Source organism: Magnolia sinica, chromosome 11 (genome assembly GCF_029962835.1).
Source record: "Magnolia sinica isolate HGM2019 chromosome 11, MsV1, whole genome shotgun sequence".
Taxonomy (NCBI): Eukaryota; Viridiplantae; Streptophyta; class Magnoliopsida; order Magnoliales; family Magnoliaceae; genus Magnolia; species Magnolia sinica.
Window position 1 is genome coordinate 30,962,881 of NC_080583.1, and position 18,628 is coordinate 30,981,508.

At 39.1% G+C, this 18,628-nt stretch overlaps 1 protein-coding gene across 2 annotated transcripts in view; it reads left to right on the forward strand.

Annotated features, from left to right (window-relative positions):
- The window catches only part of LOC131219005 (casein kinase II subunit alpha-2), a 47,621-nt gene extending 29,293 nt beyond the window's left edge, over window positions 1–18,328 (forward strand). Inside the window, exons 2-10 of one of the 2 annotated variants that reach the window (XM_058213956.1) lie at window positions 1,116–1,245; window positions 6,278–6,472; window positions 7,402–7,559; window positions 11,392–11,482; window positions 11,624–11,689; window positions 16,144–16,226; window positions 16,939–17,002; window positions 17,117–17,185; window positions 17,973–18,328. In XM_058213956.1, coding sequence (XP_058069939.1) covers window positions 1,116–1,245; window positions 6,278–6,472; window positions 7,402–7,559; window positions 11,392–11,482; window positions 11,624–11,689; window positions 16,144–16,226; window positions 16,939–17,002; window positions 17,117–17,185; window positions 17,973–18,032 — 916 coding nt within the window. In that variant the 3' untranslated portion in view covers window positions 18,033–18,328. The remainder of the gene's footprint in view (window positions 1–1,115; window positions 1,246–6,277; window positions 6,473–7,401; window positions 7,560–11,391; window positions 11,483–11,623; window positions 11,690–16,143; window positions 16,227–16,938; window positions 17,003–17,116; window positions 17,186–17,972) is intronic. The other variant, XM_058213957.1, reaches the window with a different exon arrangement.
- The last annotated feature ends 300 nt before the right edge of the window (window positions 18,329–18,628 follow it).

An 18,628-nucleotide genomic window follows, 5' to 3' on the forward strand; every position in this document is an offset into this window, starting at 1 on the left:
TAGGCGTTCAATTTCCCCTGTTTCAAGTGGTGTGGTCCACTTATGCTTTGGATCCTCCTTAATTTTGGGCTCATTCCCTAAAATGAGCTGGTAAAACAGATGGACAACATAGATCAGACACATACATCACGGTAGGCCCCACAAAAATATACTCAGTATTATTGACAAAAGGTAGTAGCTGTCATGTCACATGGAGGTGCTGGCATGAATTCCTTTTGTAAGTGGTAATTACTTTCTTCTCCTCATTTACCACCATTTACATGTGTAAATGGAAAAACAAACACCCCCTTAGCAAACTAAACAGGTTCAAAGGGTTTGCTTTCCTAGAGTTGATGTCAGTTTTTTTTTTTTTTTTTTTAACACACGCACACACACTCCACACACACGCTTACACACCCCACACACGCATGCCGTGGGATTTCACCATTTGTGGGTACTCGAACCCTTGACCCGGTGTTGAAACTCCCGGGAGTCTACCACCCGGGTAAGAGTAAGGGCCCAAACGTTGATGTCGGTTTGCCTCCCACATATGTCATGTTTATGCTTTCCCTTGCATTCTCCTAGTTTACTTTCGATCCAAACAGGCCATAAAGCTAAGGTTTCCATTGCTCAATCCTTTTTAGGATTGTGTCCAATGCAACCAATTCACGAGCGGATTCTTTAGCCAAAGAAGGCACTTTATATCTGCCCTCTATACTAGTGCTTCTTATCCATTACTTTAATAGATAGCAATTCCTTCTTTTTTTTTCTTCTTCTTCCTCATAAAATTCAAGTATCCTGCTTCTTTTCTCATACAACCCTTGGGTTCATTCCAGTATCTGGTGGGTGGTCTTCGTTACAACATTGAGGTCTTGGGTTGAGCTCAACTCACTCGCCAAACAGAAAAAGAACACAAAAGTCAATCTATCATTTCTTATGAATCAATCAAACATTAAGGAATAGGGATTTGTCACTAACAACATACGCTCGTTAAGCAACTTAAAATATTTAAACAATTTATTTGAGTAAAAAGTTCCTTTAATGAAATTTTGTGAAAGGTATTCTTTATCTAAATCAAAAGAACTTTGTAGTGGTTATAATCAACCATGTATTTCTAAGCACTTTTTCTCCTTTAGTGATCAGGACGACTATGAGGTTGTTCGCAAAGTTGGGAGGGGGAAATACAGTGAGGTCTTTGAAGGCATAAACACATCCAGTTCCGAACGGTGCATCATAAAGATTCTCAAGCCTGTGAAGAAAAAGAAGGTTGTCTTTACACCTGCTATCTGCAATGCATGCCATTTGTAGAAGTCTTATATCTTTTAATTTGTGTTAGTCACTTAGTCTCTTGTAGCGCTGATTTACTGCAATTGCACACATCATATTTCAGGATGTATTTCTTGGCTTTATAAAAAATTAACGACTAATTTCTCAGCATATCTTGGCCGCTCTTTTGCTAGTGTAGAAAGTTGTCCAAGTTATTACATTGTTTTGAGACCTCGTTATGGACCTCTCCCAGAACAAATATTCATTCTATGTTGTTATTTGTATCTATGTACTTATTTTCGTGATCTCTATTTCTCCAGGATATTCCATCCCTGTTTTATCGCAAAACTAAAGTTATCAATCTATAATTATGTTCAATGAGGCCAGATCCTCTACTAGTTGTTGTAGAATAGACACGTCTACAAGTTCTGTGTGGGGTTCACCAAGTGTTTTTGTGGCAGCCAACCTGTCCAGAAGTGTGACCCTGCCAATGAAAGTTGGACCCCTAAAATTTCCAATCCAACCATCGTGTGGGCCACCATGTGAATTTGGGTGTTTTTGGATGGTTATCCATTGTTTTATGTGTGACCACCTAATGAACTTATTGGCCTGATTTTTTGGGCATGCCATCATCATTGTGGGGCTCTCGCAATGCACGGGCTGGATGGCATATACACAACATGGTGGGCTCCACCATAGAAAGCAATGGACAACCATCCAAAAACCTACAAATTCACGTGGTGGCTGACATGATGGTTGGATCATCTCCTTTTTTGGTGTGTCCAACTTTCATGGTGGGGCAACCCTTCTCGACAGGTTGGTTGTTACACACAGCCCCCAATGAGCCCATGCGTGTGTAGCACTTGTAGAATAAGCTTATTCTACAGTGACTTGCAGGGAACATGACTCATATTAAATTTGCTAGCATGCATTTATATTTCGCTGAAAAATCACATGTATACTTTCTTTTGAAAAAGACCTTTTTTCTTTTTTCTTTTTTCTTTCTCCTGGTTTAGGGATCCTTTTTTTGTGGTTGAAAATATCCTTTTATTCATTTACTATCCACAATGCATGTAATTTTGATCTTTTGAGGACTTTCCAGGTTTGTTAGGTAGTGGCATGGTCAATGAGATCTATCCTCTCGATTTTGCAGGCCCTACAAAAGGATGGTCCATAATAACCCAAAAAATCACATTGAATGTATGAACCCAAGTGGCCACTTTTTGAACATCTAATGGAAGGTTAAATGGCAAATAGTCAAATGTCCAAATTCAAGAAACAAATGTCCACTAATCACATGCCATTTTTTCTAATTGATCTCATTTTCAGGCCATGTTCATCTATGCTGAGTGAGTCTTTGGCTGTTGGATTTAGTTACAAGTATGCTAGGTATATCGTGGCTAGGTGCATGGGTGTGAGTCATACTCTGCTAGTGTATCCAAATACTATGAATGTTAATTTCAACGGCCCACATGCATCTTTAAGCACGAAACATGAATGTCTCATGTGTGAATATGTGGTGGGCCCAACATGTATGAAGAATTGGTCAATAAAATAATATAGGCCATGATCAATGTTTTAAGTGTTAGTATCGCTCCTTTGAGAATGGAAAATATTGTGGGATATTTCAGGAAGTACCATAGGTATTGCGTAAAGTATCTCATTCTGAGGGAAGCATTGGGAAAACTTGGAAAATGAAGTTTTTTTTTATAGTGAAACTCAAGGAGATGTTAAAAGAGACTTATGATTACACAGAACTCAAAACATTCATCAACATAATCATCTAAGCCCTATCTCAACTAATTGGGGTTGGTCTAGAACTTGAAACATTACAAAAACAAATAAAAATTCATATTAGTTTTTTCATGATTAGGAGACAACCATGCTTTATCTCCATAAATGTAGTTACCAAACTAATCTCATATATTTCATCTCATACAATACAAGCAATAAAACACAAACAATACAAATGAAAAATAGCAATAATAATAATAATAAATATAAATAAAATAAAATAAAATAAAATAAAAATAAAAAGAACCTGGTCTCAGATCTGCATGAAGTTACGAGGTGGCTTGAAGCCATTATCTTATACCTATTGGGGAGTCATAATATTTCTGCTCCACTTAACTACAATATTGTGTCCAATTCATGGGGTTATGTGACCAGGCCATGTATACTTGAATATATCGATGGTACTCATTCTCAGCAATGTGCAATAGTATGCCAATTGATGGATACTGAGCAGTTACTGCAACTGTTAAAGTTGTTCCTGTGCCACTGCCACTAGTTGCAGCCATGGCTATGGCTAGACACGTCCATACCCATATCCATATCCATATCCTAGATACATATAGCCATACCACAGTCCATATCCATAGGGTTACCATCAGTATGGTAACTAATAGCTATATCCATAGCTGGGTGACTATGAATGAGTGTTGTAGCTTTGGAGTAGCTCATCATAGCCATACAAGCCATATCAATAAGGTGGCATGCAGGGTTGGAGCCAGGCACTTTTTCGGGTTTGGGTTTGAACTTGTTGTGCCATGCTCATGTCATGCTTGGGCATCGATCCTTAAAAGTGTCGGAACAGACCAAGCCTAGCCTTGCCTGGCTCAAACCCAGCCCATTGCCACCCCTATTAGTGACACTGACAGAGTTACTGATATTTGGTTTGTCTTCATGTTGCCTTAACCTGCGCCCTAGTGCCTGAGGTTACCCATGTCCATAAGGTCTTGAAGTGATGCTTGATGCTTTTTTAGTTTTCCTTTGGTTCCAGGCTTTGCATCAGCTCTAAAAATTTCAGTAAGCGCAACTGCCTAAGAACCGTCCATACAAATAGTGTGGAATATTTAATTATGCATTTATATTCAAGACTCAAGGGAGTATACAAATAAACTGATTTAGTGATTATGTAGCATAATATATATAAAGGGTGAGAAAATAAAACTGATCATGATGTAATCATTGTAATGACACTTAAGAGGGAGGAGCAAGGTATTCCGTATCAGTTATGGTGGCTGTAACGTTCCTACCATTACCGATACGGGAATCGGCCTTAAAGGCCGATACGGGGACGTAACGACCCCCGTAATGGTTGAAAATTTTCTTTTCCTCGAAAAATTTTGAAAAAATATCTAGAAAATCCAGAATAATGTAAATATTTCAAATATGTATTCATTTTTTGTTTTGAACATGTTTATGGTAGTGTAACGGTCCACTCTTTGGTGAGAGTGTTGTATCAGGTTGTTTAGTGAATTTGTGAACATGATTATGTCTCTAATATTTACACATCACAATCAAGCATTATGACTAGAAATCATTAAAAAACCATAAGTGCTACTTTTTCAATTTTTTGGAAAAAAATTTTCGGAGCTTCTATTCACTCAAATTACTTTAATCTACGGTTTTAATCTTAAAAAACTATTGTAAGAGTGGTCGGAATCTGTTGTAAAATGATGTAGGAGAGTTTCTGGAATGAGAAAAGTGAAAAAATGAGGAGAACAATGAATTTCAATAGAAAAAAAGTTGTGGTTTTTTACTATTACGGGGGTAATGGTTGTTATGCCCCATAACGACATTTACGGCCATTAACAGCTGCTACGGTCCCAAAAAACCAACCGCCCCATTTCACCCCCGTATCGTGTAATAGTCATGGCCATTACTTATACGTATCGGCCTTTACGGGTGTATCGTAACAGATATGGAACACCTTGGGGAGGAGCAGGAGTGGCACCTGTTGTGAAGGTTCCTACCGATGTTATAAGTATCGACCATATCAGCGGATATATCCCACGATATATCTTGTATCCCACATATGGGATATAAAACACACAAGTAAAAGGATATATCCCACATGTTTGATCCCGTGAGTATTTTTGATTTTCAATCCTTTTTTTTTTGTAAATCATGTTAAATCAGTGTCAATTTGTTACAAATCCATGATTTTTCATGTTTTGCATGATAAAACATGAAAAATTATGGATTGGGAGCTTCAATTTCGAGATTTGGAGGAGGTGGGCCGAGTTGTAGAAAATTGAAAAAAAAATCAAAATTTCCCAATTTCTCGCAAATGGGTTGCAATCTATGTCTGAACATAAAATCAAACATATATGCAACTTGATCTAGTGATTCTTCTTTTGCTTTTGAATGTATTGCTTGTGTTTCCACACATCTTTTTTACATTTATAAATTATATGAATAGACCTTGAATATACTTGCATCAATTCAGTTAAACAACGGATAGATTAAGACCCCATACAAAGAAAACCTATTATGTGCACTTATTTTTGTAATGTTTTGATTTGTAAGTGTGTATTGATGTCTTTTTTAATAATCACTGAAGTTACATTGAAAAATTTGACCAATTTCCCAATGTTTCCCGATGTTTCCAACAGCAACGATACATTACGTGATACAACTGATATATCCCATGCGATAACCAATACGTATCCATATCCCAAGGGTGTGATACGTAACGTGATACCGATATTTTGAACACTGGTTCATACTACCAAGGGATCCACTGAGTCACATTTTGGGCATTTTGCAGGTTTCCTTATTTATTTATTTATGAGCTGCATTTTTTGCCTTCGTCATGTTATTCATTCTGTTACACATTGAGGAAAATGGTGCAAGCCCCTAGGAAACATAAACACCATAAAGTAGTCAAATAGGGCAACGAAGAAGATTCTGATCTCTTTCATTAATCAGGAAGCGTTCTGCAGCCTTCCCAAAGAGATGCCCACAAAATGTAGTGGAAGATGACATCTGCCTTGAAAATGGGCTATGAATTAACAGATGAGCTATTTGCATGCAACTGGGGAAAGGGGGAGTCAACCGGTAGATTGGTTGGTCGCATGCAGCGTAGTGACTTTAAGCATTTATAACTTGGTGTGCATGTGAAACGCTGCTTGTTTTGCCTCTTCCTGTGGAACCTTTGAGAACTTATCCATGTAAATCTTTTGCTTATTAATTTTGTTCAGAAGCTCATGGTGTAAAGTATAATATCTATATTGGCTGTGTGCAGATAAAGAGGGAGATAAAAATTCTTCAGAACCTTTGTGGAGGCCCAAATATTGTGAAGCTGCTTGATATTGTTAGAGATCAGCACTCAAAAACTCCTAGCCTTATCTTTGAATATGTGAACAGTACAGACTTCAAAATTCTGTACCCAACTCTGACGGATTATGATATACGCTACTACATTTATGAACTTCTCAAGGTCCCTTTTTTCCTTGACTTGTCCTGGACCATCTTTTATTTTATTTTATGTTTTCATTTGGAGGATTATGAATCTGAAGGCTTTGCAGAACAAGCGTGCTTCTTCTTCTTCTTCTTCTTACTCTTCTTCTTTTTTCTGAAGTGCAGTGAAAGTGATATAAACAACAAGAAACAAGGGAATAAGAAATTTACAGAATACAATTAATGAGCAAAGAGGAGAGATGTTCCTCTTCTCTTTCTTTGATAGGCATTGAAGAAATTAAGTACAGAAATAAAACACAGTATCCATCAAAATATTGGATAAGAAGAACCAAAACAAAGCATAGGATGCTCAACTTACAAAGCAAGAAGGGGGAAACTCCTCATAAAACCCTACATGGGAGAAATAACTTAAGCCGAGATGTACTGTGGTCTATAGGTGGTTCATTACTTGCTTCTGGCGTCATTAATGGTGCCCTTGTATTAATGTCTGTAGTTGCACAAATCTTCTATCTTGGTGTTGCTTCCACTTTGCTTCATGTTATTGCTTCCTAGGATTTTACTAACATTTCAAAACAGACGCTTACCCATTTTGGTAACCAATTCCGTGTCCAACTATGCATGGGACTACCTTCAGCACCCTGGTCAATTCTTTGCAGTTCGAATCCCTTATTCAAAATTTGCAAACTTCACCACCGTCCAAAAATATGGTCAAGGCACTGATATTAGATAGTTTTGTGTAACCCAGTTCCATCTCAATTCCGTGCTACTAGCAATTATTTTTACTTCTGTCACTGTTTGGTATTTTGCAGAGTCTATCCTGGCATTCGCTTAATGTAGGTTCGTGAATTGATGATAGTCTGCACTACAGGGAACCTTATTTTAGACATCTATAGAATTTTGTTTTGAAACTATTTCAATTTAACTGGTCTAATCTTGTTACAATTGCAGGCATTGGATTATTGCCATTCACAAGGAATAATGCATCGAGATGTCAAGCCTCACAATGTTATGATAGATCACGAGCTGCGGAAACTTCGCTTAATTGATTGGGGACTTGCTGAGTTCTACCACCCCGGTAAGGAGTACAATGTTCGCGTAGCTTCAAGGTAATGTAAGCAACTCACATGTGGTTGTACCTAATACCTTCACACTTGCCTTCATACTTGTGTCCTTTTTTGTAGACATGACTTTATTTAACTTCCTGGTTTGTTACATGATTTTTATTTTTATGTTGACATTGTTTTTGGTTTGTGAAACCATGAGTAAGAATGCCTTTGACCATTCAAAGTCATTTGAATAGCTTCTGTTTATTGTGAAGTTGGATACTTGAGCCCAGAAGCTACCACAATATTGTATACTACTTGTCAACTGAGGTGTTTTTGAAAGGTCAAAGCAAGATGAAAATGGCTAACACTTTAAATAGGGCTAGGGCACTTTTACCATATTACAGCTCCTAAGTGCATATGGTGTAACGTCTTTTTTGACTTGGATGCCAAACTAAAGAATGTATGCCCCTTTATATAGATAGAAGCCTTAGATTATGTTCTCCAACCATCTGATGTGGGACTAAACAACAAGATGATGAGAACTGATAAAATGGTTTTGAACATTGGTATCATATTTGTATTGCCTGATACAATATGCAATACGGCAACGAAATGCCCCCCTAAAAAAATGGTCCAGATTGGTTTTTATGGGGCCAATACACCCAATGTTATCAGTATCAATATTGATGGATGTGTCACATCCTTGGGACATGGAAACATAATGGTTATTTCATGGGAAATATCAGATGTATCGCATAATGTTTCACTGTTTTTGGGAAACATTAGGAAATTGGTCGAATTTTTCAATGAAACTTTGGGGGACGTTAAAAAAGACATCATTACACTGAGAAATCAAAAGATTACAAAACAAAAATAAAAATGCTCATGATAAGTTTCCTTTGTATAGGGTCCTAGACTATGCCTTGTCTAATAAAGTGATGCAATTATATTCAAAATCAACTAATATAATTTATAAATCATATAAGACATGTATGAAAACACAATCAATTAATTATTTTTAAAAATTACACACGTGGCATACAAGCAATTGGAATTAAATTGTCCATATTATGTATCATAACCCCAGAAGTTAGGTTTATTTGCTCATCTGACGATGAGATTGGTGGACATTTCTTGGACAATTAAGAATAAAAAATATCCAATGGTCCTATTTTCAATAAACAAGTGTCCAGAAATCAAATGTCAGGATTGTTCAAACAATCTGATTTTGGGACTGTGACTTAGCAACAATGGATCCACTATTTAATTGGTTTAATTTTAGTTAATATATGACATGTATACAATTTCTAAGTGTATGCATATAAGGGTTATACATGCATCGTATGCGTCGTACACGTACAAATTATGCATATCTTTAAATAGAGAATAGGGATATGGCGGCTTAGGTGGGCCCCACTACGATCTTTATTTGAAATCCACTCCCACCACCAAGTGTGTCATCCCATGTTAGGCCCAGGGCTAAAAAAATCAGCCCAATCCATGTTTCTGGTGGACCACATGATTGGAAATAGTGTACAAACAATGCTCTCCCTCCAAATTATTTCCCTTGGTGACCCACCTGAATCATAGATGGGCCTTTTTTTTGGGTATTATGCCTAAAATTTATTATGGCAGCTAATAGTTGGTGTTGATTCATATAATCATCATGGTGGGCCTTGTAAAATTCAAGGGTGGATGTCTCTCTACCAATTGTTTTCTTTGGCGTGGCCCACCTGAATCACAAATTAGCTCGATTGTTTTGTCCTGGACCAAATGTGGGATTACACATATAATGGTCGGAGTGGATCTCACATACATATCAAGATGGCCCCCATAAAAAATCAAGGGATCAATCAAATTTTCTTTTTACATTAAATAAATTGGCTCAAATCAAGGATACCTTCCATTCAATTTTTTTTTTTTGGGATCTACCATGATGTGGTATGTGAAATCCACTCTGACCATTAGATGTGTAATCTCACCAAGGTATTCCGTAACAGTAACGGTGGCCATAACGACCACCACTGTTACCTTTACGATACAAGTTGTAACGATTGTTACGGCTCCTGTGATAACGGTGTCTTTTTTTTTTTTGAAAAAAAAAATAATTATGAAGAACCTATATGGGCTCCCTAATAGGCCGTTATGACTGTTACAGGGGTTGCAATGGCCTTTATGGGTCATTTTTTCTGTAATGGCCGTTACAGCCCGTATGATCCTGTAACGTATAATGGCTGCCACCGTTACCTTTACGACACACCATGAATCTCACTATCTCACTTTAGGCACAAGGCAAAAAATTTAGGCCGACTTGTGATTCATGTGGGCCACACTAAAGGCAACAGTTGGTAAAAAGACATCCCCCCTTGATTTTTATAGGGCCCATTGTGATGATTCATGATTCTATAAAATCCACTCCAACGATTAGATGCCACAACAAAATTTTTAAATGGCTTTATGCCTAGGAGTGGCAATGGGCCAAGCCAAGCCTAAGGCCGGCCCTTCAAGGAATGGAGTTGAATGATGAAATTGACCCAATCCCTTTGGTACCAAGTGACATTCCCCTCTTAACTGTAATCCCATGCCGGCCTAAGAGATGGACCCCAATATCTCAACCATTTGATATCAATCAAGTACAATAAACCACTTTTAATGATTAAAACAAAAGACAACAATTCAAAACCTTTGATTAAACATCCAAAGCCTTTTAAGCGGTGAGCTCAGCTAGAAACGAATTGATGGACAGTTTGATCGCTGAGATGTAAGCCACTAAGAAGTTCCCGGGTGAAGCAGTGGATCCCTTGTTGGAGCATGTGAGCTTCTATTGCATCCTAATGAATGTCCTCAACCACAACTGTTGTCAGCCACTAATACAACACTGCAGGGTAAGCCAAAGCACAAAACCTTGAAGTCTCAGCATGACCTCAAGTCTAAGGACTAGTTAAAGCTAATACATGATCAAGTCAATCTGATTTGGACATGATGGGTTCTCCGGATTAGAGACTTGATGTGATCCTCCAAATCTTCAATGCAAGTGTCTAGTCAGCCTAAACAAAAACCTGCATGTCTTGAACACTCAAATTCCCATGTGGGGTAGTGCTAAGGCACCAGGAGCCCAATAGTGTACACTTTGCATCCCAACTCTTCACTGGTTCTTACATGTAGGATGACTGTATGCCAGTTCACGGATTGCCCAATTCCTATGGTAATGGAATTTAAGGTACTGAGATCCATGAAAAAACAACTCTCCCTTGGCCGGTGGTTGTTATGTCTAAACTCAACTTCCTCCAGGACAACTTGGAGCCCCTAGCTGTAACCCATAAAACCATAGTTAAAGTTTCCCATACATTAATTATGGCATTCAAGGTATTTACCAAGCTCCAATGGTCATTAAGGTCCATGATCATAGCTATCATTGGCTTTTCGAGGCACAAAACACCATAATGCAGGGGCATTTTCACACTGGGCTTGAGTGGGGTCGCTTGTGGGATGTAAGGGCACACTCAGGGTGGGTGCGGCCCACGGAGGAGGTCTCGTGTTCGAGACTCCTTACCAGGGGTGATTAATGTGCATTTCACATCGGGTCGAGTGAGGTAGCTCGTGGGATGCGGGGACACACTCGGGGTGGGCGGCCCATGTGATTTGGGGCCCACGAAAGGGGTTCGGCCGAGGTCCTAACCCATGAGATGTGGGGCCTGGGCTATGAGATAAAGGGATTAATTCGCCATACTCTAACAGTTCGAGCTTTTAGAGCAAGTGTTTAATTGTCCTGCATCACACCAACAATGATCAGGTTCTCTAATTTGTTGCTTATAAGCAAAGGTTTCTGTTGGTTAATGTAGAAAATGTACTTGTTTGCAGGAGTTTAACGATTTCATTGCTTGTTACCCAGATACTTCAAAGGCCCTGAACTCCTTGTTGATTTACAAGATTATGACTACTCATTGGACCTTTGGAGCCTTGGTTGTATGTTTGCAGGAATGGTGAGTGTCTTCCCTATCAGAAAGTCTACGTATAATGGATTCCAGTCTCTTGAATTACCAGTTTTTTCTTTCCTTTGTGCTAATTTACCACCTTCGCATTGCTTAAGATTGTGGCATGTGTGCTTTATTATTCTTTTGCAGATTTTTCGCAAGGAGCCTTTCTTTTACGGCCATGACAACCATGATCAGCTCGTTAAAATTGCCAAGGTGAGTATCAGTTTTGGTATATTCATATGGTCTTGCAGGCCGTCTGCTTTTGTTGATGTGTTCCTTTGATCTTTCATAATGACATCAGCCTTTACTGGATTAGCACTTTTTTCCAATATATTTCTTACATGTACAATGCTTTCTGTTTTCTTGCATATTGAGATTTGGAACCAAATCTCAATATGCATTGCTTACTGTTTTCTTGCATACATTTCTTTGGTTGACTGTTTAGGTACTGAGAGTTGCATGCTGGTGATATTAACTATTGCACTTGAATTTTCACCATTTAGTGGGAGATCAAAGGAAGTATTTGAAAGGATTATAACTTCTAGAACAAGCTTTTCACAAACAGGATGAATAATAAATCCATGTGTTTGCTTCACTCATAAAAAGCTGGATTAGTGCCAATCTGTGTCTCCAAATAGTGGAATTGAGGGGCAAAAATGAGCATGACACTGAGAACCCACCCACAATTAAATAACGTTGCTGCAGACAGTGGACATGGAATGATATTCTCATAATCTGTGCTAGACTTGACATGGTTACTTCTTGTTGCTCTTCAAAGATACGATAAAGGCACGCATCAATACTAATGAGGAGATTAGTTGGAGGAATCTTCTATCAGGGCGCCAGTCCCACTCTTGCTCCCTATGTTTTCACCCTTGCTACTATCTTGAAACAGACTTTACTGCTCTAGCATCCAATCTTGCTTCCTCTCACACTTTGCAACTAATATAAAGAACCAGTAAACATACAGTAGCTTGAGATCACCCCCTGGGTGTTACTACTCCAACCAAATCAGAGTCAGCCCAAGGCTCCAAGCAGTTCTTTTATAAGACACTTCCAATGATACATGAGGAAACTGCTATCTAAGTTATTGTACAGGTATTAAACACTCAGGTGACCCTGCATATGAGGCTTCTGAGGAGCAGCCATATATAGCCAGCACCAAATGTGCATGCAAAGTCAGCAGTAGACTGCCAATTGGCAGTGAGATAGCCTACCAATAGGTTATCTATAGCAGGTGGGGTTGGAAACAGTTTGGGCATATCTGCACTTTACATGTGAATCGAGTGAAGTTACTGTCAACTCTTCTGATGTCTGGGAGATGAACCTGGTCACTTAGATACACACTTGCTCTGCCAACGTGATATATAGCCCCTCCCCAGGCCAAGGAAAGAGTGAAGCTTCCACACGTAGAAAATTGAAGAATTTGAATTTAGTTAAAAGGAATTAACTGCATACCATCTTGAAGACTCAAATCCTCCATCTAATTGCCCCAAGCTTGATAATTAGGCCCAATTAATGGACTGTGGAATAGTTCCAACAGTCTTCTAGTATGAAACTAGAGCCCATGCAAAGCATGCCCATGTTTGAAGAGAAAACATCAAATTTTCATTAAAAATCAAATGTATGGTCATGGGATGGTCATGGGTCCACTTGTATGGCTTTGCAACCCTTTATATAGGTTAAACTTGATCAATGCCCTACAAAAGAGTGAAATAAGGCCCTCGTCATTAGCGAGTTGGATAAAGATGTGGCTGATTAGGGCGATTGTAAAGAAGAAGAATATCAACCCGAAATTGCTGCGAGTGATGAAGAAGACAAAGTTGAGACCGTGTTACTTGCAATTGTTATACACGCCTTAGGCCAGACTATAAGAAGTGATGATTGGCACAAGAATTCAATTTTTCACGCTTATGCGAAGTGTGGTGACAAAAACTGCAAGGTGATCATTGATAGTGGTAATTGCACCAATATGGTCTCTGCTAGCACCGTAGATCGCTTAGGTTTGATAGTCGTTTCTCACAAGCCCTATCGAGTTTTATGAGTTGATGTATCTTCAATTCTGGTTTCTCAGCGTTGTCCCATTCCCATCCATTTTGGTTCTTACACGAACAAGCTGTGGTGTGATGTTTTCCCTATGGATATAGGCCATGTTATTTTGGGCAGACCTTGGTTATATGATCACCATGTGAGATGTGACACTATTTGGTCGCTCGAATACATGTTCATTTATACATGAGAGTAAAAAGATAAAGTTGAATCCTTTCCTACCTAAAAACACCCTGGAAAAGGAGGACGTCAAGAAACGTGATCTTGAAGATGTGAGAAAATTTTAGCTTGAGTCTCCCCCTATAATAAATGCCAAAGAGTCTGAAAGGGAGACTAAATCTGATTTAACAGTGTATGTCCACGTGGCAAGTGAGGACACACCTAAGGTTAGTGTGGAGGTGCCACATGAGGTTACACCCATAGGTAGTGTAGAGTTACCACTTGAGGTCCTGAGGTGAGTCCAATATTGGGGGAGTATAGTGATGTTATCCTAGAGGACAAACCGGATAAGCTTACACTCGTGCAGAACATTCAACATGCTCTAGATTTTGTCCCTGAGTTGACTCTACCAAACCTTCCTCATGATCAAATGAGTCTCGTGGAGGAAGAAAATATGGAAAGGTAAGTCAATGAGCAGGAAGCCCATGGATCTTATTCCCGTGTTAGTCTCACATAGTTCGTCAGTCCGCAAATGCATTTACACGTCACATCCATGACTCACATGTTGAAATTAGAAAACAAATTAGTATGAGCAATGAAACGTACAAGATATTTGCTGACTCTCATCACAGGTTTAGAAAGTTTCTAGTAGGTGGCTATGTGATGGTTCATATAAGGCTCGAATGGTTTCTACAAGGGATTGTTAAGAAACTACAAGCCTGTAGTGTAGAACCTTATAAGATACTGTATAATTTTGAACACAATGTGTATGTTGTAGATCTTCCACCTGACATAGGTATTAAATCTATATTCAGTGTGGAAGATCTCATGTCTTTTAAGGGTCCAACATCTACACCTACTAGCCTTTATTCAAACCATCACCTTGATCTTGATGATATCTCTCCCGACCTGTCCTATGACCCTTGGCCTATACCTTACTATTCTTCCTAATATTAACCTCTTTTGCCATACATACCTACCAAGAGAGAAAAGATAGAGGATATCTGGGATGAGCGAATGGTTTCCACATGACATGGAGGTTAACAGGAGTACCTCGTCAAGTTGGAAGGTATGCCAAAGTCAGACAATATGTGGATCACAAAGGCCGAGCTTTAGCGACAGGACCTTGATCTTCTCGAGTGTCACCGTAGCTTTATTTCGCTAGAGGCGAAATTTCCTTAGCTGTGAAGAATTGATGAGGACATCCGAGCATCGTACCAGAGGTGGGTTGAGCCAGTCTGCTTATGGCTAGATGACCATTACATGGGACCCACTTGGCCCAATTCACATTTCTAGCCACGTTGAAGACCCCACATGCATGTCCGTGTATCTTTGAGGATCTCACTCGATTCAACGGTCCTAAGAAACCCTAAATCCTAAATCCCTCAAATCCAAAATATGAAATCCTAACCCGAAACCTCCTCTAACCTCAACTCCAATGTTCCAGACTTTAATTCCTCTGAGCCTAGATACCCCAAACTTATTTCCCACATTCCCTAGCCTTTAAACATGCCTAACACGTCAAAACTCTTACAAGACAACATGATTTCTATTGAATTCAGATTTAACCCTATGCTAGGATGGGGGTTCTGTCTCCCATAGGTTCTGGTTAATTGGTAGTTTATGAGATTTGCATTGTAGGATTGTCATAGGCTTGAATTTGGACATGTCCTGAATATGAAAATTCTGAATTTATGGTAAATTAGCTTTATTTTGCCGTTCCATTGCTCTAATTAATGTCTTTTAATTTCATGGCATCATATTAGGTTAGATCATTCCGTCCTGCATCACAATTGGTATATAGAGCCATCTGATTGGATTTTGTGAGTCTCACAGTTGAATTGGGTGCCTATTTTAGGCATTAATCTTCATCCTGTGCATGTGGGCCCACTTGTGAACCTCCTAGGCTAGAAGTGCAATGTGCTGTCTGGTTCTGTGTTACGCATGTAGAAATGACTCTGTATTTTCTGCTTAAGAGCAGTAGAGTACAGATATGAATCATCTTCTACACTGATAATAATCTTGTCCACAGAAACCAATAGAATGATTGTTGCACTCTTTGTATGGGTCAGACAATAGAAGAGTTTGTTTCACTCTACTGAAAGTCAGTAGAAAACGTTGGCTTACTGAATTTTTGAAACCAGGTACCTTTTTGGAGACCATAAAGAGTCATCTGAAAGATACATAACATGGAATAAGACACCAATAACCAAGAAGAAACACTTTCTTCTTGTCAAAGTGGTGTCTGCTTGGTTCCTCCATCATTCTTCTTTTTTCGGGCTTTAGTTAATATGATCTGGATGATGGTCATCTTAACTTCTAGAGCCCACGTTCCCTGATACTGTTCCGAGGATACCCCATACCTACAGACTAAGTTCATGCAAATTAAAAATCAAAACCATCATGGGATCTCATTAGTCATTACTTTAGTTCCTGATATATATGTTTTTTTTTTCCAGGTACTCGGGACTGATGAATTAAATGCCTACTTGAATAAATACCGCTTAGAGCTTGATCCTCAGCTTGATGCTCTTGTTGGGAGGTGTGTTTGGCTTAAATTGTGATTGTTGTCCTGAGAGTACAACTAGGTCATCTGCAGGTTAAGAAAGTGTTCTGTCAGGCCATGTAGGATCAACAGTTTCCATGACTGATCTCGCTTCCTGAAAGTTGAAACTGCTACACTATAAAATAACTAGAAAGAGAGCGTGTATTGCTCACCAACATGCTACTCGTCGCAGACATGCATCTGCAAGTGCCAAAGACAAACATCCCATACATGCTAATGTGGCACGTGTGCAGGTCTGTGCGTTACAGGCCATTCGAAGGTTCCATGGTGAATGTCTCCTAACACAGTAATCAGGTTGGTCCACTCAGGTGGGTCACTGTTGTACAAGAAATTGGACGATAAAATAGTATTGGTAATGGTCACGTTCAATGTGCATGTGCCTACCTGATGAGTGAGCTGCCCTGACTCTTAGACCAGGGCACATTCATCCTGGGGCCCGCCTGATGAACAGCTTTGGCTCTTGCGGATGTGCCATGAACGGTTGCCTTGTTTGGCTGTTGCTGAAGAGTGCAAGTAGCATTTGTCTTGTGCACATGTGCGATTGATGGTACATGTAAGATTAGCAGTTTCCAGAGAAGTGCAGCTCAAATCCTGAATGATGAAACAACTTTCATGAAACTCAATAGAAGAATAAAGCACTGCTCCACCATACACTTCTTGTTGACATGCTTGAGTGATCTGCCTGCAGGCACAGCAGGAAACCATGGTCCAAATTTATCAATGCGGATAATCAGCATCTAGTTTCTCCAGAGGTTATTTGTTTGTTTTTTTAGTTCTGGAAAGATGCTTTGATGTTAGCTGTATCTGCATATTTAGTTTCTGTTTCTATCACTACCATTGATTATTTGACTTGATGCAACATGCAGGCCATTGATTTTCTTGATAAGCTTCTTCGTTATGATCATCAAGAGAGGCTGACAGCACGAGAAGCAATGGTAATCTTTTGTCTAGAAGTGGCTCTGGTCTTAGTGATCAGTTCTGATTCTATTGCCCTTTTCTCCTGTAGTTTTCTCATCTAGACTTCTAGTGATGTCGTGATCAACAGAAAGACGTTCTTGAAGTCATTTGGTTTTTGCTTGAATGCCCATGTCTTTTTGGAGCACCAAACACGTCCACTCCTAACTTCTCATTTCTCAAGTGTGTTTTGGCCCAACTTGCTTTTTATGAGGCACAAAATCCTAAGGTTGCGTTTAGATGTTTAGTGAAAAACATATCCCTTTATGGGTAACTGTCCTTGTATCCGATGGGCCTCACTGTGTTGGGGATACCTCCCAAATATGTTCCTAGCCAGCCAATTTTTGGCCTTTTACTGGACTGTTGCAATACTACTTTTGTACTCCATCGAAGGTTTAGGATCTTCCAATCTTGAAGATTTTTGGTGCATCCCCCATTAACAGTGGGCCCATCAGATCAACAGTACATATCACTGACAAACCATGTTCACCACTTGTACAGACTCTGCTTTGGGACTCCAAATTGCCTCCTAGTTTTGTTTCGTGGAACAGTTTTGACAAAATAAGGCAAATTTTTTATTTTACAAATTCAAGGTTGCAAGCCGAGATGAGTGATATGTTGAACTTTGGATATGGTGAAATAAGTGCAGTTGGATACAATTTCCAAAGGTTTTTTTTTTTTTTTTAAAAGAATCAATTCATATTGTATCAGTCTTGAGGAGATTCTGGTCCGGTGCAGCACTAATTCTATACCACTCCACGTGTGCAGGCACACCCCTATTTCTTTCAAGTGAGGGCTGCTGAGAATAGCAGGATGCGTACGCAGTAGCAATAATGGGTCTCCTGGGCAAGTTTGGATTCCTTCTATTTAAATTATAGCTGGGTGGTAATTGCATTATCTCTTGAAAAAAAAAAAAAAAAAAACCCTACAGATGGATGGTGTCATTAATTGGGTAGTTTTATTATGATAAGATGCATGCCTTCTTTCAGTCATAAACAGCTGCAACATAAAAATGGGTTCATACATATAACATGCGTATGATGTGTGGTGCTTTTTACAAACTGCTATATTGGTGTTTGGAAATCTCTAGCTCTCAATCAAAAGTTCATTCCAAATTTCCAATATATGGTTTCAATGACATGACAGGTGTTTTCTATTGCTCAAAAAGTATTAAGAAAATATGCATGCTTTGATTCTGTTCGTGCGACGGAACAATTTAGTTATACCCAATTAGTGCTTTCTAAAAGAACTTTTGGGTCCAATTGGATTGGATTTCTCGGAAAGAGGAGGTACAGATTCCATGTAGGGTCCACAGCCCCATCGTGGTGCTAGCTTCAACAAATGCTTCTCTTTGCAGGAAGAGATCCAGCAATAAGTAACAGAAGTTCGATGTCTTCTTTTTTTTTTCTTTTCCTATGGGTTCT